We start from the raw sequence: 23,958 nt of genomic DNA, 5'->3' as shown, positions 1-23,958 counted from the left end.
GAAGTGGTAAATATTCCCCAGCTGCTAGCAGCTGGCAGTAAGGATTTTGTGGCAAACCTGCAATGCAGATGAAGCATTTCCAGACCCATGGAAAAACATAAGAAATGTTTCGCTGCTGCAGTTCTAGGCACAGGTTGTCAAAGGGTTAGGCATATCAGCTGCTGTCTAGTAACCATCAAAGACTTACAGAATCTACTGATATTAACATGGAAATCTGGGAAGATGGCAAATGATATTACCATCATTCATTTGTATAACCTGAAAAACTTAACTTCATTACACTGCAGTTATTTTATTAAAATATCTGCGGTGCAGTATGTGAATAAAAGAACTGTCCAGAACTTTTTGTTGAATTGACATTTAAGACAGCCTATTTTTTTCCTCATGTTTTCTATTTTTCTCCAATTCAAAACCGAACACAGGACAAAGAAATAAAGTGAACAAAATAAAATAGTAATATGAGATGTATGTATTTTATGCTATTTAGAAATAATGCATGGTTCAGGCTTCACCAAATAAGCTAAATGTGAATGCTTTAAACCAAGAATCATTTTAGAAGAAAGGAAAAGGTAAGTGAACTGATTTTGTTGTTCCAGAAACAGATTTTCAGCAAATATAAGTAGCTAACATCTTTTTTATCCAGACTTTGGTACAGGAAAATATGCTAGTCTTCTAGATTGAAAGTGCAGTATATGACTATCGCCAAATTTAAATCTTACACAGCTATCTTCTAACATTATTTCAGTTCTAACATTGTTTCAGTCAAAACAGATTTAAAAAATACATATTAATGCTCCATAATTAAATTATTTGCAGTTTTTAAACTTCCTCTCTGTTCCTTAGGTCATCACGCATTCAGTTCACATTACTGATCCAACACTAAACAAAAGGGAATTAACTGATATGGAAGAACATCTAAGAACAAAAATAATAGAAAATATATTTTCCCCTTCAGAACATGCAGATCAGAGTTAGATCAAACATGCAGATTCACTGTTTGATAGCTCTGACCTCACACTCTAGAACTTTCTTGAAATACTTTAGTTTACATTTTATGTAATGAACTGATCTTGCTGACTTCAGATCAAAGGTAAACCAGACGCATACTGCCACTTGCTGCTTTATCCAGCAGTAGAAATACAAGACAAGATGAAAAAGAACAGCTAATCATATTTAAATTAAGTGTATACTGGATGGAAGCCAATCTCAAACAAAGAAAGCCAGCTTAAGCCACTTCCTCTTGCTGTAAATGACTTTCGTACATTTAAGCAGAAGACAAAAAGAAGATGAAGGAAAGTCCTAGCAGATCTGATGGTGCATCTGGTACAGAGGATGCATATCTTTTACCATACTTCAGCCTGGAAAATTTCCAAAAGTTTCAATTTAAACTTTGTGGATCAAATTTCTGTAATTAACAAAGATCTAATGCTGTTATCGCCATCGGAGTACAACTGAAGCACTAGAAATAAGGGTCAGTGATTTTACCACAAAGAGAGAACTTTCACCACAAAGTTGATTGTACTGCTCTTTGCTCATTTCCACAGATGCACTGCAACATTCATTTCTCTAAGTTAAATGATAGATATCCAGTGGGATCAAGTGCACCCTCAGCAAGTAGGCAGACAAAACTAAGCTGAATAGCACAGCTGACACAGTAGATTGAAGGGATACAATCCACGTGGAACTGGACAGACATGAGAAGTGGGCCCATAAGAACAAAATGAGGTTCAGTAAGGCCAAGTGCCAAGCATTGTATGTGTGTCGGACCAAAACCCCAGATAAGAGTGCAGACTGAGAGAGCTCATTGAGAACAGCCTTGCAGAGAAGGACTTAGAGGCCCTGATGCACAAAAAAAAAGAAAGTGGACACAGACTGCAGATTGCACTTGCAACCCAGGAAGCCAACTTCACCCTGGGCTGCTTCAAAAGAGAGATGGCCAGCAGGATGAGGGTGCTGACTATTCCCCTCAGCTCTCACAAGGCTCCATCTAGAATACTGTATCCAGGCCTGAGGCCCCCAGTACAAGAAGGATGCAAAGCAGGTCCAGAGGAAGGTAATGAAGATTATCAGAGGGCTGGAGTACCTCTCATATGAAGAAAGGCTGAGGCATCTGGGCTTACTTAGCCTAGATAAGAGAAAGGTCCAGAAAGATCCCATTATGGCCTTCCTGTACTTGAAGGAAGCTCATAATTAGGAGGGACGCTGATTTTTACATGGGTAGACAGTGATAAGAAAAGGATGGGATTGTTCGAAACTAGGAGAGGGAAGATTTAGATTAGATATTAAGAGGAAATTTTTTTTACTGAGGATAGCAAGGTGCTGGAACATGTTGCCCAGAGAAGCTGTGGATGCCTCATCGCTGAAGGCATTCAAGGCCAGGCTGTACAGGATCCTAAGTAACATGATCTAGTGGGTAGCAACCCTGCCCATGGCAGAGGATTGGAACTACATGATCTTTAAAGATCCTTTCAACCTCAGCAATTCCGATACACAACTAACTTTCTAAGCCTAAATCTGTTCTACCATGCTTATGTGCGCATGCATGCTACCCACAGAGACACAGTCTAATTAGGAGGTACGATCCCACTGATCTAACTCCCCATGCATTTTCTGCCCCAGCAGCAATTGCACAGCTTCAGGAAGGCCACATCAATAACAGCAAAGTTCCTGCTGGCAGCTTGTATCAAGAGGAGATTCGCAGAACTAAAAGGTCTCTCTACTTCCAAACGCAGAAAATTCTTTCTCAGGTGAGGAGAAACTTCTTATGAAACTATCTGAAGGTCAGTCCTGCTGCGTTCTCTTCTTGTTCAGGAGCTCCCATGCATTTCTATGATGAAGAGAGCGAAACATCTGTGCACACAACTAAATCACAAAAGTAGGACTAGAATGTCATCAGGTTTGCACCTTACATAATAAGATCTCAAGAGGTATTTTCCCTAGCATGCTTTGTGTGTCAAAAGTACAACAGCAGCAAAGAAAGTCTACAAAATCCCTAAATCTCAGGAGATTGGATAAGAAAGGAAGGAGAAAATAAACACAAATAAACTGTGGGTTGAGAAGCCAAAAGCTCTAGTGTTGTGGTGCATTGGGTCATATTCCAATGGGAGACAGGCCTGTTCAAATGGGACTGCCTGTGTCTCATAGATAGAAGGAGCTAATCTTCTTATCCAAAGACTACTTTAAAGGCCCTTTTCATTGCTCAGGCTAATAATACATGGAAATTGTGCAGTGAAGGCAAAAGTAGCAAAAACTTATCGTGCTGGAACAAATGTGCCAAGGAATGTGAAAAAAGCTTGTTTTTTTTTTTCTTCCTTCGCCCCCCCCCCCCAAAAAAAGGTTTGAGGCCATACCATATCAGAGTTCCAAGTAACTAGCCTGAGAATTTAGAAAATGAGATGAAATCTGACTCAATGGTCAGTGTAGAAGCTTCCAGGCTGACTTGCGTTATGAAGGTGTTAAAAACACTGGTAATAGCCTGTATTAACATGCAGTCTGATGAGAAACAGGGACAGCTAGTAAAGTGCATCTTACACTTCTACACACACACACACACACACCCCAAATCCTGCTTCATAGCCTACTGCATTTTATTTCACTGCATTTTCTTTCCACTTCTTTTTAAACTGCGTTCTCAATGTTATCAATCACATCTCCATAATAGCAGCTGGGCAAAAAGAAATGCAGGTCATAGCTGGCTAGAAGTTATCTCCATGCTCATGTCACAGCCTCTCTTTCATTCAATTGAATCTCTCTCCCTAACAGCTCAGTTAGGCAGAAATATATAGAGGCTAATAATTTTTGGAAGTTTTTTTTATTGAAACCTGGTTGCAATTGGGCAGCAGTCAGAAATTATTAGAAGTGACAGTGAAATCAACAGCAGTCTTGTTTCAGTAGGAAACCGAGGATTAGAAGCAGAGATTTTCTTTAATACCAGTAGTCTTTCTGGTAATTCAGACATAGGATCATGAATGCTTACAGATCTACAGGATAATGAAACAAATCTCAGAATACGCTCTGTAATACTCCACAACATTCAGTTAGAGAATTAAAGGAGTTTTTCTAATAAACGAACCTCCCATATATTAATATGGGAGACTTATTTGCCAGAAGTCAAGCACACAAAACAAGCTATACATTGCAATTAGAGTATATACAGTTTTCTTTAAAAACATTCCAACATGAAACACTGAATCCGAAACATGGTTTGTTCCGTGAATGCCATTATGATTGAATCACTGAGCCTGTAGCAGTTACTTGTCTGGAAGCCAACAGTTACAACTAGAGTACATTAACTATGTGGAAGGAGGATACCTGAAGGAAGCAGTAAGAGTTATACTTTGTTTCTGGAAGAGGCTTACTTCCTGACCTGAGAGAAATAATAGAAGTAGTCTACAAATAAAAGTAAATATCACAATAGAGGAAAAAAGTCCTCAAAATGGAGGGGTTTCCACAGATCCAGAGAGATGACCCACTTCGTCAAAATCCTCATCCTGGATAAAAGTGACAACGGGCAATGAAAAATAGGTGAAGCAATCAATACAAACTGGACTCTTTTGGTAGAACAAGAAATTTATATGGAAACATGAACAGTAGATAGCCTGAAATAGGAGAGAGCTTGAATTGTGAACTATCTTCTTTTTGTACAACCTGGACACTATCAGGAGTGTATTCTTCAGCATGTAAAGTAAAAATATGTAATTGCTCATTTTCATTTTACTGCAGATACAATTAATGATTCCTCTTCTCATTGCTTAATGGCTTCAAGTACGCAGTGAAAGGGAATGTGGATAAGATGAATACTGAAGAATTTGATATTGAAGTATTGCCCCTTCAACAAAACAAACGCATCACTTACGCTGCCACGCCTTTATGACCCATTGCCAGACAGAGTACTATTAACACTTTATAATCAGAATACCAAATGCTCAGATTAATTACACACTGCAGATCAGAGCTGTACAAGCAGTCTCCAGCCTGCATTCGGAACGTCATTCAGCAGAGCCCTGTTTACAGGAACACAGGGATAGCACATGAAGAAGCTTTTAACTTTCCAGGTTTGAGAAGCTAGGGAGATGTGTGGCTGCACCTCTCCTTCTAAGAACATGTGTACAGAAACAGCTTGCAGGCTGCATCACCTTGCATACCTCAAAGTCATTAAGGATGTTTGCTGTCTAAAACAACTTGCACTTTTCACAGATACAAAGAGCTTCATTAAAAAATCATTACTTTTGTTACAGTAAGAGATAATTGAATCAGCCAGCAGTTGAAGACAGCCAATTGAGAACAAAATCTCCTGTTCGGTTGCTGATCGTAAGTAAATAAAAATTTGTCAAAGAAAACTATCTTCTGTTTAAATACAGTGTGGAAAAAAGACAAAAAGGCACCTTAAGGCTGAGATCAAAGCTCTCACAATCTCTCATTTCACACTGATGCAGGCCAGTGAACTCAATATTATCAGTGAAGTAGAAGTCAGAAAGATGTTGTCTTTACCAATAGTATTCAGTAAGGAGAGTAGAGACCAAAGCTATCTTGCAGAAATTTCTCCCTTTTCTTCCTGACATCACTATTATAACATTGAGTAGCAAATCCAACTTAACTTTCAGCACATTTGTATTTTTGTCTTTTACTTGTTATTTAGGATTTGATTTGATTTTTTTTACTGGAGAGAGTAGGGAAGAAGTAGAAACAAAAAAAATCCCCCACAAGGAGGAAAAGCAGTCATACACAAACTTGGAATTCATGGCTAAAAGGCTTCCAGAAAAGTTTTCCAAGGCATTCAGTCTGGTATCACAATTGTTAACAAAAGTAGTTTTTCAGGTGTTGTGTTCTTACTCTTTTCTTCCCAGTACTCTCAGTACCATCCTGCATCTCTCTTGCAAGAAAGACTCACTTTCCCCACTCACAGGACAACTATGTATATCAAGTCAAATGTTGCTGCCAGGGTTAAGAGCTCAGTTTTCACGAAGACATTCACAACAGAACTATAGAGTTGTACATACAAATGCAAATTCTCTAATTCACAGTGCTGTGTCACCTTAGTCCATATGCACTTTTTCTAGACTGTAGTATAAGATGATATCAGAATGGTCACAAATTCACTAAGGTGATTTTGCTGTGATTCCTTGAGGTAATGTTTCAAGTATTAATGATGGGAGAAGAGTCTTGTGTCTTATTAGAAGGCTGATTATATTTCTGTTTTCAAGAACTACGAATTCCTATTTAATGTTTGTGCAAGTTACAACTTTAATCAAAGATGTTCACAGTGGAGGATCCTACGGAGTGGAAGGATTTGAACTCTGTTTACTCACTACCTTATACACACTATTTCTGCTGATTTGTATACACAAGTACTGCTGTTCCTGTATGACACATCACTTCCACAAACTGCACCTAGACTTGTTCCATTGCAGCTACGCCATCCACTGAGCCTCACCACACTGCCCAGCCATGCTCCCATTTGCGTTCTTTTGTCATTCAATCAATCAATATATAAAAGTCTGCCACAAAATGGAATTATGCCATGTGAGGATTGATCCAGTGCCTGCAGGACACTAAGCCCAAGAAGCAGAGAATCCCTTGATATACTGATACCATTAATAACATTTAGAACTTAGTCACAGCTGTAGTTGTTAAATAGAGAGAAATAGATACTGTCTGCTAGCAAAATTTTATATCATAATACATATATTGACATTCATACATTTAAAAGCAATAGAAGCTTCCTAATTGCCTTTATTTACTGACTGAACAACTGCATTAAACAATTGATTTTCAGACCCTAGCAGGCAGAACTCGAGTAAAAATGGAAAAGATTTAGCAAAATGACATCCGATTTCTTAAAACATCCTACATCATCTGGAAGTTCCACGTGACAAATTTGCAAATAACAGAGCTCCAGCTTTCATTATGGCCCATAGACTAAGCCACTTCTAAGAGAGAATGGCAAATGATAGTTTCAGGCTTTCTCTTCCTTTCCCTGCTTTCCCCAGAGATACACTATTATTTTATTTCCACAGTAGAACTGCTATGCTATGCTTTCACAGAAAAAAAAAAATCCTAAAACAAAGAAAAAAAATCTGATATGACACGCACTGCAAACACAGTTAACAAGCTACTTTAATTATCCTCCTAAGATTTTCTCATTTGTACTCTGATCATCATGTTCACAAACTTAATTATGCTTCATTTGTTCATTCTACACTCATCTCAGTGAGTATTCCAGGTGGAAAAGATGTGTCTGTTTGTAAGAGAAACCTCAGGTAATTATTATATATTGTTATTTTTCTACATAATATGTATTTTTTTTTATCTTTGGGCAATATGGAGTAAGAAGTCAGGGCTATTTCACAGCTCAAAAGCAAAACTTGCTGAACAGACATCAACATAAAGATCATCACTGAGCAGATGACTGAAGAAATGAAGAAAAAACACAGTGCTATCATTTGCATTTTAAAGATTAGTATTAATAAATTCTGGTTCCTCAGCAGAAGAAACCTTTCCACAAACTTGACCTTTGAGAAAGTCAGAAAGAACAGCTGGGAATAAATGTGCTCTGTAAGTCAAGTACTGAGATACTTATGCAGTTACTACTTACAATTTATGCACTGCTAACACTTTTAAAGTCAATAGGAATTATTGCATTATGATTGAGTAGAGACCATGTAAACCCTAGTGTATCATAATTTAAGGACTGGTGAGTTGTTTCCTCTAACTTCAGAGAAGGCCTAGATTTGCTCACCTAGCATGACCAAACTTAAAGTTTACTTTTTTTGAGATAGATCTAATTAATTTTACTTGATTAATCTGCTGAGATGCAAACTGTTGCCCCATATTCTCATGCTTTTTGAGCACAATGTCATGTCTTAGAATTTAAAGCTACATAGAAGTGGCTGCTCTGACACACTGACCTTCAAAATTCTGGTATAGTAATATCACATAAGATGTTAAGTTTAAACAGAATCAAGTACTAAGTTTTTTTTAAAAAAGACAAAGGCACAAAATAGTCAGCATTTCAATATAATCCAATCCATGTCTTACCTGAACCAAATTCCATCCTTTTAGAGATTCTGCAATGATAGAGGTAACGGTTGCACATACACCACCAAAAACCATCAGATGATTAGGTCCATATTTTATTGCATCATAAAAGGCTTTGAGTCCCTTTGCATTGTCACACTGGAAAAAAAAAAAAAAAAAAAAAAAGCAATGTTTAGTACAACAAATGACATTATTTAGTAAGAAATAAACTATTGGTCAGGGAGAAATTTGAGGGATAGCAATTAACCTGTATAATTTATAAAATATTTTGGCCCAAGCATGGAAAACTAGAGCACTCTGCTCTCGAATGCTAACAGCCTGAAAAAAAAAAATAAAAAAAAATCAAGAACATCTCTCCTTACATCAGTCAAAACCTCAATGTTTTCCATCTAAGCTGGGATATCTGAATTGTGATACTACCTTTTGACAAATAATTTAAGAAAACCAAGAAAATGTTATTGAAACTTTTTCTGCATTCAGAAATACTACCTCCCAAAGCAGACTTTGGAATATAGCACTAGATGTTAGTAGAAATTTCACAGTTGAAGGAAAATTTGACACCACCTCTTGTGCCTATTTGTAAAGCAAGCTCCATCTAAGTAACCACTCTCCTAATGGCCCCCAGTCAACACTCTGGATATATATAATATTACCATTCAGTCCAAAATGTATACATCTCTGCAATGATATATATATTTATAGTTGAGAGCCTGTCATTTAGAAAGACAACACAAAATCCTAAAAAAAAAGTCAAAATGATAATCCTTTGAAGTGCTAGGAATTAACCCATCTGCTTTCACAGTACACTGTGCATTGAGTAGCAGATTGGACTAAATGACCTTTTCAAGTCCCACTGAAGATTATCTCTTCTGGGTTTCTTTGATAATTAATTTGATTATGTTTTTTCCCCCAGCTGCAAACAATGATACATTTAATTGAAACCAGGAAACCAAAACAAATAACTGAAGTTCAGAATTTGATTCCAAAGTGTTCTGGAAGTCAGTCTACCAAAGGGTCTAATAGTAGCTGCCATTGCTCCAGCAGTAGCTACACTCTATTTTATTTTATTTTATTTTTTTTTTTTTTGAAACAATATTCTCTGCCTACTTGAACTATTGTACACCAATCTCCAATGTTTCATTGCAACAATTCATTAAAACAGTTTAATTACTATCAATATCCAAGTACTCATTGTTTAGTATTCAGCTAAGAGAATAAAGATTTTGCATAAGACATTTGCAAGCTTATACTAATCTACTTACTGAACTGATATGATAAAAGAAAAATTATTCTATTTGCAAGTAACTTGCAATAATAGAATTACTGCTCTTACCATTCAGAAGGATACAGATTACTACTGCACAGGCTTCAAAATTGCATAATATATACAACTTTTTTCTTATTACAGAAAAACAAACAACATTTGGTACAGCAGAGGCTCCCTTGTCAGTTTGATGGATTGTTAGCAAGCTCACAATATGAAGGAATCAAGTTTGCAATCAGGCACTGCCCTCCGTCCTTACTCCCCTATCTCCTACTTAAAGATCAGTTTATTCCAAGCACAGCTAGACTGCTGTACTGCTACTTTACTTCTGTAAGCAACCAAGGACAACAGAGCTTTAAGAATATGAACTTATCTGAAGTCTTTCCCCTCATCCACCCATCCCAACCTGCAAGGAACTTACTTTTTTTTCCACATCAACTTAAAACCAGACAATATTGTTAATGCATTGACAATAATCATTTTAAGAAATACATACATGAAACAAGGAGAATGTTGACAGCAAAATAACAGTTGGAAGCTGTAGCCCATGAAAAAATTACACGAGAGAAGTTACAAAGAAATAAACTTCCACATTCTAAATGGGAAAGACTTAGAGTCTATTACCTGAAGTAAAATTCACACTAAAATTTGTCCTTACACCACAGAACATCAAGACATTCTTTAACTGTTATCTGCCTACAAAATATTTCTCACTGCAGTGAAGCCACCTGTACAATCAGTGAATGTACAGAAGTTATAATTATGAGATATACCAGAGAGTTTGGCTACACAGTTATTACACCAAAGCAGAAAAGATAGGAATGCTTACCCATATCCCGGACTCGCCTATGAAACTCCAGTGGAGTGGATCTCCAGAAGAGACCCTCTCCCACTGGTAGTCAGCTCTTCAGCTCTCAAATGGGTCTAGGAGATATGGAGCCAGGCCCCACCCCTTCCGGCAGCACAGGGGATTTGCTTTCACCTGTGCTTCCATGGCTGACTCATTTCTCACCTCAGGTGATCAATCAGAGGTTCAGGCCATGATTCAGCACCTTATAGAGTTTTAAGGACATCAGTGGGTAAATTTGCTGGGAGGTTCAGAATTGCTGTTTTATAAACTTTCTCCATTCTTACTTATTTTCTCTCTATACATTTATAAAGATTCTTACATGAAAACAACGCTTCCCCAGACACAAAGCATTTCTCCCAGGAATACATTAAAAAGTTTTTTTTTCCTTGTACAATCAATAGGTGTACAAAGATTAGGCTTAGTAAGATTATCGCAATGGAAAGATAAAATAAATGGAAATGCTCAGTGGTTTTCTAGGCTCATAATAAACTCCACAAGGAGCAATCTTTAGAAAAAAATCCTTCCTCAGTGTCAGTCAACCTTTCAATGGGATCTGGGAGCGATGAAGCCAGGGTCCACCCCTTTTTGTAGCACAGGTGAATTGCCTTCACCTGTGCTCTTACAGCTGACTAATTGCTTGCCTCAGGTGGTCAATCAAAGGTTCAGGCCATGATCAGCAGTTCCCATACACTCCTCTGTCAAACTATTAAGATTTGCACAGCAGAGATATGTTAACAATCAGTCCAAAATACGTACAACAATGTGTGAGGTACTGATGTCTAAGACTTAGTTACAAGCTGTAATGCTATAACATGATGGAAAGTACAGTGATAATAGTGGGGTAGCAAAGTCTTCGGCTACAGCAAGTAAGGACAAGCAAAAAGGCAGCAACTGTAGATGCAGAAACAAATGAAAGAAGATGCTTACCTTTGGAAGGTCTGAGACCTCCATGAGGATACCTTTGCCTCCCTGTGCCAACCCTGAAATGAGATCTGGGAAGGGATGGATCCTGGCTCTAACCCTTCTGGTCACTTAGCTGTATTGCATGCACCTAAGTTCCCCTGGGTTGGCCCTGCCTTCCCACCAGGTGCTCAATCACTGCTTTGAGATGTGACTCGGCATTTCCTCTACACAAGCATATCGTGTTGTCACCTTTGCACATTCATACTGACTAGTCTCAGTTCTCTGCCTCTTGGGCTACCACAATTAATTACAGGAGTCAGTCTATTCCTTGATCGAAACTGCCAAAATTGTTCAAAATATGCCTCAGAGATGAAGAAAAAGAACCTAATACTGTAGTTGGCCACAACTGGACAGAAGCAAGAGAAAAAGAAAAAAGAAAAAAAAAAAAAAAAAAGAAAAGAAAAAAAAAAAAGAAAAAAAAAAAAAAAAAAAAAGGATAAAACTGGGAGAAAGCAGACTTTCACATTTGTTTAATGTCACATTTCACAACACATACCATATATAACATTCTTCCTTGCAAGCAACTGAACAGTCTGTCACAAGCATGAAAAAGTAAACATTCAGATAAAGTTAATAGCTTTAAGGAGCCAGAGAGACAAGCTGTTACAAAGCCTTCCTCCTGTCTCTAGTCTGAAGAATGTATCCCCAATCCCTTTTACAATGTAACCTTTTCAGAGATCCCAGACCCTGTTGCTGCTCACCATTATCTATTGTCAAACCCTAACATAGGCCTACAAGTGGGCAATGTTGTTGAAGGGCAACAAGATCAAACACCACAGAAATGCCCACCCCATAACCAATCCAAACTGCTCTCATCAAGTGACTATTACTAGGTTCAGGAGCAATGCTACGCAGAAATCTAATTGCAATACAACAAAAGTATGCATAAGAACAAAATTCTTAGAAAAAGGTGGAGACTGCAGAGTCCTGGCCACATGCAGATGACAAGAAGCTGGCTGGGTTATTAATTTGAGCATGACTAACAGGAGTGAAGAATAAAAAGCCAAAAATTGAAACAATTAAAAACATCACCCAATGGAGACCATGCTGTTTTTGCTCTTCCACCTAAATTGACAATAACGTCTCTATTTTACTGAGCTGAACTGCAGGCAGCTCACTTTTTGACTCATGTTAAAAAAGAGACAGACGTGCTGCATGGTTGAACTTGACTGCACGTTATAACAGCACGGTTGCAATGCATTTGGCTGGAGAAATTTATTACTGTAATTGTACCTTCAGGTACACGTGATTTAGTGCATGACAGATTTTTCTTTGGAAGGAAGGGTTTGAATCTACTCATCCCAAACATATTAATTGTTTTGCTTAGCCTCAGTCAAGAGCTGGAAATAAGACGTGTACAAATAGAAAATAAACATATTAATGAATAATTATATTAAATATATCTCTTAATGCACTGATGTGATACAGACAATTGTGTATGGACAATTCTCACTGAGAAACATTAGCACATCACCAAGCAAGATGTGTGAGGAGTTCTAAATCTCACTGAGACAAAGAATTATTAATATCACAGATGGCACTTCTCAAAATCATAGTTTCCATTTCCAAGGAAACGGAATCACTTATTTTAATTAGGAAAACAGTCAGATGAACTGCTACATAGGAGTTGAACAAGTTTGAGGACTGAAGTGTTAACCTTCCTGAACCTTCTTCAAAGGAGTCTGGCAAATAAAGACCATCGACCTCTACCAAGAAAGGAATCAGAATAAACAGGGAGAACGTCCTGCCTGAAAGGTGACGGGTGCACAAGGACAAGAAACCTCTCTGGGGAGTACAGTATGGCAGCCAAAATTAAAAGAAAAACCTTCTTGGATGAGTCCAAAGGGTAATGGCTGCACAGAACCATGGAAAAGTGCACAGCCCTGAAGCCACAAGAAGCTGAACAGACCTCTGTCTCCTAGAAGGGCTGCCTGGCAGACAGCAAGATACCAGGGTATGCTCTCAAAGACTCAGAGCCACAAGAGTGTGACACAGTGCTAATCCTCAATGAGGAGAATGGAAATTTGCACATCTGATATTTCAAGTCTGCTGACTCCTATGGTAGTGACAGGTCTGAACATTTACAGGATTAGGAGGAGAACTGGTACCTACAATTTAACTTAGTTAGATCATCAGTTTTACAAATAGCCATGAGAATGCTTGTGAATTGATGCATGATTATATTCACATTTCTCATTACTGGATGCCCAGCTGTTTCTCAGTTAGCCCTATTCTACCACAACACTACTTGCTGGAGTGAAACAAACCCTGTGCAATTGTTTTGGCATCTATTAAGCTTCTGAATACTTAGGTTATAGATCCCTTATGGTGAGAAGGAATAACTCACAGCTGTCATCTGCATATTGAAATATCAGACTTTTTCAAATGGTATGCGAGCTTTCAGCAGCACTCTGCACTGAATACCATCAAAGGGAAGCAAATGTTCATAAATATCTGATGAGACCTCTTTGAACAGGGAGAAGAGTTACAAAGCATTATTTCTATCCTTCACAATATCCTGCTCAGGAACTAACTCCACATTAAGCTGAAAGAAAAAAGCTGAGAGATGAAGAACGCCTAAATGATTTTCATTTGGTTTTCATTCAATATTAAAGTCATCAAGCAACACTGACAATTCAGTGAGGAATACATGGAAACTGTTCTGAGCTATACCAAATGTCAACCAGATTAACATCCTATGCATGGGCTTACAGACAGGACATGCTTCTCCCAGGGAACTTTCACAGCCCAAAATTCCATTTGTTATTTTAATTGCTCTGGCTGGATTTTCCTTCTATAAGTTTGTTCAATGGCTCTTGAAACCACCACTTTGACATCCACAACATCCCATGACAATGTAATTACTGACTGAAGGAAAAATAGCTTCCTTGTATTTGTTCTAAAACTCTTCATGCCATGCTAAGTACCAGTGAAGCATCTTGTCATCAGAAGTTATGATTTTTTTAAATTCACAAATACATGGAAACAAACTGGATTCATTCAGAGGTAATTAAACAAACAAACAAACAAACAAAAACAGAAAAACCCCATGAACTTCCAAATACAGTCAGTGATGTTCACAGGAAGCACAATACATTGATGGTTAGCATAGTGTTCTGGGAACACAGGGTTAAATGCTTGCCATGTCCTTATATTCAGAGGCTTTTAATACTCTCTGCCTGGTCCACTATTCCTGTGTTCTCTATTTGAAACACATCCCACAGCTATATTTACTTCTTTACCTCAAAACTGAAGTCAATTTATCCCAAACTGCAGACACTTCTACATGATTTCTCTATCATTTTAATTACTAGCAATCAGATTTCATTCTGATAGAGGAGAGAACACAGCAGAGAAGGACTTAATTCATTCAGTGAAATATTTCCCAGTAAATTAATCTTCTCAAGTTGACGTCTTTCTATCTGTCATACTTTGGAACTTTCCCTATATATCCTGTTACCTTGCTTGCTGTACAGGGAACAGTTCACAGCATTACCACAATGGGACTGCTGTTTAACATCGCATTTAATAACATCCATTTTGCCTCTGGTACCACCTGTCTCTTCATAAATCACTGGGTCCACAGCAGTGGTGACAACTATTTTGTCACCACTTTCTCTAAGACAGTCTAAACAGCTTTTGAAGACTTACCTTCTTTCCTACGTCATTTACTTTTTTTTCAGTTTATTATTACTGGAATCTGAATCCATCCAGCACAATAGATAAAAATTTCTTGTCTCTCCTTATACAAGGAGTATATATATATATATAGGTCACTCTGAAAGTAACGTCTCCTATTTATTTCCATGGAAACTAAAACAGATACAAAAAGCACAATGACACTTTTGCTTTTGATAAAGCAAATTCTCATCTACAAAACACTATTTTTCAACAGCCTGCAGTAGCTACACATTTCACCAGCGATGAGCAAAAGCCTACATGCTGCACTCATAAAGCTCTTCACCAGTTGAAGTGAGACTGTTGCTGTCACCACTGCTGAAATGCACCACCTACTACCTCAAGGTGCTGACATTCACTGTTTGGTCTCCGCCACTATTCAGCATGCATTGATAAATGTGAATGGGTGCCAGTTTTTTCACATGGAGAAATTCAGTGACACACCTTTACTTCATATGCGCTACCATGTCAGACACCATTGTGTCAGACTGCCTCTCTGCTGCCATCTGTCACACAGCAGCAAAAAGTAATGGGATATTGGTGGGAAAATTCAACCTCTACTGCCATACCACCAACACTTGCCTCTGATGTTGTGGGCTAACATCATAAAGTAGGACGCACTGCTTTTGAAGGAGCCTTCATATTTCCTCCATTTCTCTTTTTAAGTTACCTGTTTTCACTTACTTATGTAGCTTATATTTTCTGCCTTTTTAATAGTTTCTCTAGAATATAATATTTATTCAGGATGACGCCAGTTTAAGCACTCCAGTATAAAAGAGTAAAAAAAAAAAAACAAAGAGATAAATCCTACATAATCAAAACCAACTCTGCCTAAGTTTCCACAAAGATTAAATATGCAGTAAGACCAGAGATGAAGCTGACTTCCTCTTTTTGCACTAATTGGGGTTCAGCTTGGAAGTTAAAGCCTCTCCTCAAAGAAAGTTGAAGTCTTTCTTTGATCTGTAACTGTTACACAGACAAATGTTCAGAAGGCCTTCAAGAAATATTTTGTATGATATGAAAAGGCACTCTTTCAATTATGTGACTGTATTGTGTTTGCATGGAAAGTTTTGGGAAGCTAGAAACCATCTAAGTCAACAGATTTCAGTATATGCATAGTTACCCCTACATCTTGCAGGACCACTTCATGGTCTTAAGGCAATGTCATCAAGAGCAACAATGAGAAGCAACTTCCCTCTAGGATTTACTCCCCCTCCAGATAATGGGGATTCTAAATTTGTCTGTTACTTCTCTCTAATAGGATTCTTCAGCTTAATTTCAACTGACTGTAAGAATGCCTTTTGTTTACAGGATGATGGCTCCTTCTTCAACAGGTCAAGATGCATTCATAAACACAGATGGTTCACTGAACCCAAGGATCCTACTTTCAAATTCCACTCTACTTCTCCTCCCCGTAGATAAGACCTTATGTGTAATTTTACAGGGCCCATTGCATTATTTTCTCTAGCTGTAACAATGAGCAAATACAATAGTAGGTCTGTGCCACAATGAATTTTGAAATTCAGGTAACACTGACCAAGATTTCTCATTCTAAATGTCTCATTAACATCTCATTTTGAATTGCTAATGGAAATCTAACACTTTGGCCGAAGCCTTAGAGAGATCCTATTGTGCAGTATGCGCAATTAGCCAGATCCCTCAGTATAACTTATTGAGTTCTCCTGGATTATTCTGCAGCTGGGCCCATCATCTAACTAGAATGAAATTGGTGTTGACTGAAATATTCCTAGGCCGGAGGGTTTCTATAGCATCTGCACTATGTCTGATCGCCTACAATATATAGTTCATTCTATTTAACTCATTCCCTTCTGCATTGATCCAGTAACACTACAGAAAATATTTTTACAGATGTTTCTAATTATGAATATTGATTTAAAAGGGTAAGTGTACACATACATAGTGCTTAGAATTTTTTCCCAGTATCTTCCAAGCTGTGTGTGGACATTTGTATTCACATACTTATAATAAAAAAGCAAAAAAAGCAAGCCTAAACCTTAGTACGATCCATTTTTTTTCCTGACATCCCAGTGCTCAGACATTTACCAGATATTTTTGTCTAGAATCACAGAATCATTCAAATTGGAAAAGACCACTAAGATCATCTAGTCCAATCCCCAGCCCATCACCAGTATGTTCACTAACTACGTCCCTTAGCACTACATCACAATTTTTTAACATTTCCAGGGACAATGACTCCACAACCTCCCTGGGCAGCCTGTGCCACTGCCGCACCACTCTTCCAGAAAATAATTTTTTCCTAATATCCAAGCTGAATCTCCCTGGTGCAAGTTAAAGCCATTACCCCTTGTTCTATCCCTAGTTACCTGGGAGAAGTGGCCAAATATCATTAGGGAAATTAATATTTTTCTCAGTTCTCCTTTTTCTATCCTGTATAATCTAAACTGTTGCTGTTACGTTTTATGGAAATAAGTGTAATTATGGAAAAGCACAAAAGTTTGGAGGTATTGTGTAGGAAAATGAAAATATCGAAAGATGTTTTAAAAACAACAATAACAACAACAAATAACACATCCTGTTCTTGAGAATAAGGTGGCTCAATTTTCTTCAGCTTTTGTAATTTTTACCAAAGTTCAATATCACAGTGATTTCTAATAAAGCAGGGAATTAATTTTAATTATTCATCAAAACAAAAATATCTCTGTTCTTTACTTGCAGCAAGAGGCTTTTTAAAACTCCCTTAGGAAATCAGTTGTGTTTTGGCATTTAAGTAACCACAGAAGGTGCTAATTGTTTCAGACACTCAAGCCCCAAGATCATTATCACTTAAATTTATTGATGCAAATTACTTACTATTTTGCTAACTCACATTTTTGAGAAAAAGACATGCACTAGTAGATTTACAGGGTGTTTGCCAGTTGCAGTTCAAGTACAAAATGAAATGCTAAGGGAAATACTTTTCTCAGGGTCAACACAGAACCACTAATGTCAATTGTACAATTAGGTACTTGCCTTGTTTGATGCCCTCATGTTTCTTTTTCTTCCCCTGATTTAGTACAATTTATTTGTTGACTTTTAAAAATAAACTCTATTTTCATAAATCATTCCAGATTTAGTCATAATCAGTTAAAATATATGTTACTTTTCCTTTTGTTCCATGAATGATGCCATTTTAGAATATAAGAAAAAAAGATAATAGAAGAGAGCTCAGAGGGCTGGAGCACCTCTCCTATGAGGAAAGGTTGAGAGAACTGGACTTGTTTAGCTTGGAAAAGAGAAGGCTCCAGGAGACCTCATTGTGGCCTTCCACAAGCTTATAAACAGAATGGGGAATGGCTGTTTATGAGGGTGGATAGTGATAGGACAGGGAATGGTTTTAAACTGAGACGGGAGGTTTAGGTTAGATATTAGAAGGAAGTTTTTCACACAGAAGGTGATGACACACTGGAACAGGTTACCCAAGGAGATGGATGCCCCATCCCTGGAGGTATCCAAGGGCAGGCTGGACGTGGCTCTGGGCAGCTTGGTCTGGTGGATGCACATAGCAGAGGGGCTGAAACTAGATGATCACTGTGGTTGTTTTCAACCCAGGTCATTCTATGAGATTCTATGACTATTATAAGCAAAACGATGAGTGATCACATCTGAATGTATGTTTTTCTTCTCCCGTATCTAGTGTCTATACACTGTAAAAGATAAAACGTTCAACATAAACAAAATAAAATAAAAACCTTTTGATTTTACCACCATTCTCATTTTGATTCCTACTATTGACAAGATAAAATTTGTTCCTTTCTGTATAGCAGAACAACGTTGTGAACAACATACTACCTGAATGAAACTAAATTCAATAAGATATCGATTAGGGGTTAAATGCTTGTCCTTAATCATGCCTTAATGATTTCACAGAAACACTGTACATTACAGACTTTGATATACTGAAAGTGACAAAAGTTTTAACTGCAGCTACGCTCTCAGCAATACGTGATACAGAAAAGAACATAGAAGTCGTCCAAATTTATAAATAATAATCAGGAAGCTCTTCCAGATGAAAGAAAATGGAACTGTACTAGAATAAACCATTTGTAATAACAACAATGTACAGTACAGTATGTCTGACATCCCACTCTTGAATAATAAGTTACAGTGAAAATGAGATGGGAATGAAATGATATTTTGAAAAATCATTTGACTGTAAACGATCAGTAAGAACAAGTTGTGAGGGAAGTCTGATGAACAGTCTCTCTTGTCCGTAACCTACTCAATCCTGGAAAAAACTGATTTTATAAGGGTTAAAATAAATAAATCTTTATTCTAGGTAATGTTATGACATGAAATTAAACATTTTTAGTGTGCAGAGTTGTGGTAAAAGATCTCTTTAATAACTTTCTGGTTATGAGTGTAATGTTGAAATAAAATGTGCCTTCATCATACAGGGAAACGGCCTTTCTCAGTGCGTGCAACTACAGAAGTTTCCAAATAAACAATCACTGAGGAGGACTGAAGAAGCATAGATGACTTGGGGAACCCTCAGAACTGCTCTGACAGCAGTTGATTACCTAGAAAATGTGAGATCTCTTCAGTTAACACAACAATATCTGCAGCTTTCTTGGGAATATATTTGAATTCTAAAAAAGTTCAGAAAGCATGTGGTATTTTGGAAAAATAAAACCAAACTCTTTTCCTTTAGATGAAAATCTTGTTCATAAAGAGTGCTAAGTGGCACAAATTAGGTAGCACCCAGAATGGATATTTCTGAAGCCATATTGTTTGAAATTCTTTTTTTTTTCCACAGTAACAATTTTGAAAACACTTAAAAAGGGCTTAACGAGTTAAGAATGATAAAAATAAATTTCTTGACCCAAAGGTTAAGAAATTCTGATATGATATTCTTCACCCTATCTCTGTGTTTTAATTAAAATAATTTTATGCTGTAAAACAGCTTAACTTTGTCTACAGTGAAGTAAAGGCTGCTGAGCTATTTTATTTAAGGAGGAATAACGTGTGTTCAGTTGGATAAGATACCACTTAAGTTAGCCTATAAAAGTCAAATGAAATTCATAATATGCTTTCATTTGACTTACAGTATCAGAATACGCCAACTTACAATTTTATAGAAGTCTTAAACTGCACATGGACAGAGCATGTAGGTATTTGCTACTTTCATGCTCCCTTTCCCCAGGGACTTTTTTCCTGACTTGGGTGGAAAAAAAAAATTGAATGGTGGTTTAAGCTTGTCCTAATTCAGCTTAACATACTGGATTTCTCTATTAGGTGGAAAATTCCTGTGGTGGCTACAGTACTCTAGAACTTAGTGACCTGAGGATCTTTATGCAGTGGAAATTTTTACAAATTCTATTACTCACAGGAGAACTGCACACCAAACAATTTATGATTATTGAAAATGTTTTGGAAAATTGGGACTTTTTAATCAATGGGTAAGAAACAAAGAGACATCCTGCAGCAAAATGTTCTCCAGTACCCGATAGACTAAATGTGCTCTTGATCCAATGTTACTGTGACTACACTGTACCATAATAGTGTATTATCCATTTCCTATACATGCATTTTCAGAATTCAGAATGAAGGCAGAGAGCAACAGCGACCTCCCAAAGGGATCAAATAAATTAACACAAACTTAAGGTGTCATGACTCGGCTCCAGAAAATAAGTAGGCTTCAAACTGCAGGGAGATATTGGAATGGAAATAAAATTAAAAAGGACTCAAACTTCACGCAATGGCCGGGGTAATCATAAGTATGTTTTCAAGCCTTCTATTTAATAACTTGCCCAAATTGGTTTGAGTGTTCCCCTTTTTTTGAGTGTTCATCTTGATCTACTGTGAAGGGTCAAGAGTGCAAGAGGTGTGAGGGGTGTTGAGGTCCCTGTGTTGGCTCAGTGCGGAGCAGAGGAGCTGAGGGGAGGCCTGATGGCGGCTGCAGCTCCTCACAGGGAGGAGCTCTGCTCTGTGTGACAGCAACAGGGAATGGCATGGAGCTGCATCAGGGGAGGGCAGCTGAGGGTCAGGGAAAGGGTCTGCACCACAGGGCTGTGGGCATGGAACGGGCTGCACAGGGCTGTGGGCACTGCCCCAAGTGCTGGAGTTCAAGGAGAATCTGGACACTACTCTCAGCAATATGGTCTGATTTTTGGGTGGTGCTATGTGGGGCCAGGAGTTGGGCTCAGTGATCCTTATGGGTCCCTCCCAGTTTGGGATATTCTGTGATTCTACTTTGGCTTTATAAGCCAGGAAAATAATTAAGATTAGGAATTACCTCAAAAAAAAAGGAATGGTCAATCTGTCTTAATTGTAACGCAACAGGACTGCAAATTGACACATTCCTTTAACATCAAAGCTACACAGACAAGATATTGTGTTGGTGCTGCAAATTGCAGCAAAGAGCTGTTTCTATCTAAGATCAAGACAAGAGTCCAGATTGCCAAATAAATCCCAAACATTTGCATTTAACAGCATGATATGTGATTTCTGTAAGTAGAATGACCAATGTTCTTCCCCTTTGGACTATCTACAGGGAACTTTAATTAAGCTTGCTAAAAGCACAGCATTACTCACCTTAATGCACCAGCTCTTGGGATTTTCCCCTGCATGCTCCAGAAAAAAATAAGATGTGGATCAGAAGTCAAAGAGAGCTGAGCTGTATACAGGCAAAATTCCCACAGAGTACATAGATCAAACCTGCATTCATTCTCAAGTCTACCAAAGCAAATACATTCAGTGCCAGTCTGGAAACTGCAAACAACCCATAATAAGATCTGCTAATTTGTCCAGCTCATCCTAATAAGATCTGCCTTTCTTAACTTCTTTGGTTTGCTTGTTAAACATGTTACATATTTGTGACATACCCACAGCAAATTGATTTGTTCTTGAACTCACTGCCTGCTTTCCACCCATGATCTGTTCTCTGCAATAACAAAAAAAGAAAGAGAAAAAGAAAAAAAACATTGCTTTATCCCTAAGCATGCTATCATTTATTATGAAGTCCCCAGATGAACTCCCTCAGATATGTATTAGTAAATCCTGCTGTTTTTTGTTTGTTTGTTTGTTTTAATAACTCACTTCTACAGCAAATCTCGTTCAAACGCACCAGGAAGAACTTCCAAACCAGTAAATCCTCTGTCACTTCTTTAATTACCTTCAGGATGTGGCTACATTTGGCACCTCACTGATTGCTGCTATTCATTTTGCACTTAAGGCTCTGCTAGACACTGCTATTCTTTAGGCAAGTGCTTGAGTAGAGCTTATGGCTATGTAAGTTGGCTTTTTTGACTTAACTAACCTCTACTAGACTCTAAATTGAGAAACATTGCTAAATTGTCATAGTGGAAGATTCTCAGACTAATTTATCACTTGAATAGACAAACAGATCAGTTTTTCTATCTACTAATAAGACCTCCCTGCCTTAAAAATTATTTTGCCAGACACAGTCTTAACTTGCCCAGATGAAAAAAAATAAAATTAAAAAAAAACCAAGCTACTTGAGGACAGCCTGCTTTCTGTTACACTATGTACTCCAACAGATCTAAATTGCTTATAGATTGCACAGGAAACTGAGCAGATTCTTGACATCCCTTTTCCAAGTATGTACCGACTGTCACCCAGGATCTTAATGGGTTGAAATGGTATCAAATGACAATAGGATGATTTCAATCATTTTGTCAAACACAGCTAACACTTCACTGTCAAGTTCTGTAAAAAGTACTTTGTAAAGCTCTAGACCTATTTTATTTCTTGCTGTGGCATTATAGGTGGAAAAGATGTGAATGACTCAAATTTTTTCTGGTGGTTTTTATAGGCGACAAACTGAAGGTGAAGTATTAAATCAACAATGACCCTGCCCAGGGAAACATTTCTTAAAATAAACTAGTGCTCTGAATATCTTCATATATTTCAAGCACCTTGCTTAAAATATGACATTCCCAGTGCCCCAAGGGGAGATAAGAGGTCACTGTCATTAACTCTTCTGGTACAAAGAGACCATGCAATAAAAGAGACCTAAATAGGTTTACTATTGGCTACATGAACTTCCATAAAGATTCACTGCTGTGGAAAACGGTGGTGGTGCAGGAGGAACAGATAACATCTATTCCAAAACCAGTAGCAAAATGCACACTTGTACTAGCAAGCTTGTATCACGGTTTCAGGAAGCAAGTTTTGGTAAAACACAAAAGCAGATGCACCACAGTTCTGCAACAGAGGTGGCATCATAGCTACAAGGAAAAAATTTTATCTAGAGCATGGTTAGAAAATCCAACCTGGATGCTGCTCATCTAGAACTGTGTGAGAAGAGCTTATGTGAGTGGCTCCCAGTTCAGGCAAAGTGGGTTTGATTAGTGATAGTGGATATCGATATTTCAAATGTAAGTCTACTGACTCCCCAGTGAAGCAGATGAGAAAATTTCACATTATCCTTTCTATTTTGGCAAATCACATATAGATACATGTGTGTGTTGGCACATACATGTATAGGCAGGGGTAGGAGAAGGACAGCAGCTTTACTGGCTGCCACAGATCTTCCTGCAGTGCTAATTTGACTGCTATGCATTAAGGGTGAACAATAATACAGGAGTCAAGAGGAGATGCCATTTCCAATATCCTTTTTATCTCGTCTTTAGGAAGATGATAATTTACTGTCAGACTTCTACATATCCAGCTTTTAAGAAGAAACCCCCAAGAAAACAAAAAAATCCACTCCACTAATATCTCCAGACAAACAGAGCTGGAAGAAAACTCGCTTGCTGAGGCTACTGCGCAAGTGCTGATAAATAGCATCTCAGGTACTGGTTTATGAGAATAGGGACAGTTCCTTCCTTAGCCCCAGTGGAGACTGCATTCCCTAGTAACAAAAAAGCCAGTAAAACTGAGGGACAGATTCCCCCAGTGCCTTCTACTTACACTGCTAGAGGTAAACCACAGGGAGACTGAGCAGAGCACAGGCTTTCTTCCAGTGTGCTCAAAATTTACTTTCAGCTATTACATGAGTTATAAGATTGGAGACTCACACCCACACTGAAGAAGAAAGGAGATCGGCAAAGATTTTATTAATCATAAAATGCACAATATTAACATGGATTTGGGTGGCATATGGTGTGCTGGCATGCAAACATGTGCCTGAGCTGGGAAAAAAAAAGGTGTTGTATGTCACCCCAACCACACAAGCTTATTCACT

The 23,958-nt window shown here is 37.9% G+C and overlaps 1 protein-coding gene across 1 annotated transcript in view; it reads right to left on the bottom strand.

Annotated features, from left to right (window-relative positions):
- The window catches only part of GABBR2 (gamma-aminobutyric acid type B receptor subunit 2), a 448,585-nt gene that overhangs the window by 338,691 nt on the left and 85,936 nt on the right, over positions 1–23,958 (bottom strand). Inside the window, exon 2 of the mRNA XM_042869427.1 lies at positions 8,038–8,175. Coding sequence (XP_042725361.1) covers positions 8,038–8,175 — 138 coding nt within the window. The remainder of the gene's footprint in view (positions 1–8,037; positions 8,176–23,958) is intronic.

The sequence above is a fragment of the Lagopus leucura genome, unplaced genomic scaffold (genome assembly GCF_019238085.1).
Source record: "Lagopus leucura isolate 7727_CA_CO unplaced genomic scaffold, USGS_WTPT01 Super-Scaffold_100002, whole genome shotgun sequence".
NCBI classification, from domain to species: domain Eukaryota; kingdom Metazoa; phylum Chordata; class Aves; order Galliformes; family Phasianidae; genus Lagopus; species Lagopus leucura.
Note: the sequence above shows the minus strand (reverse complement) of the source record. Positions and strands in the feature narration are given on the sequence as shown.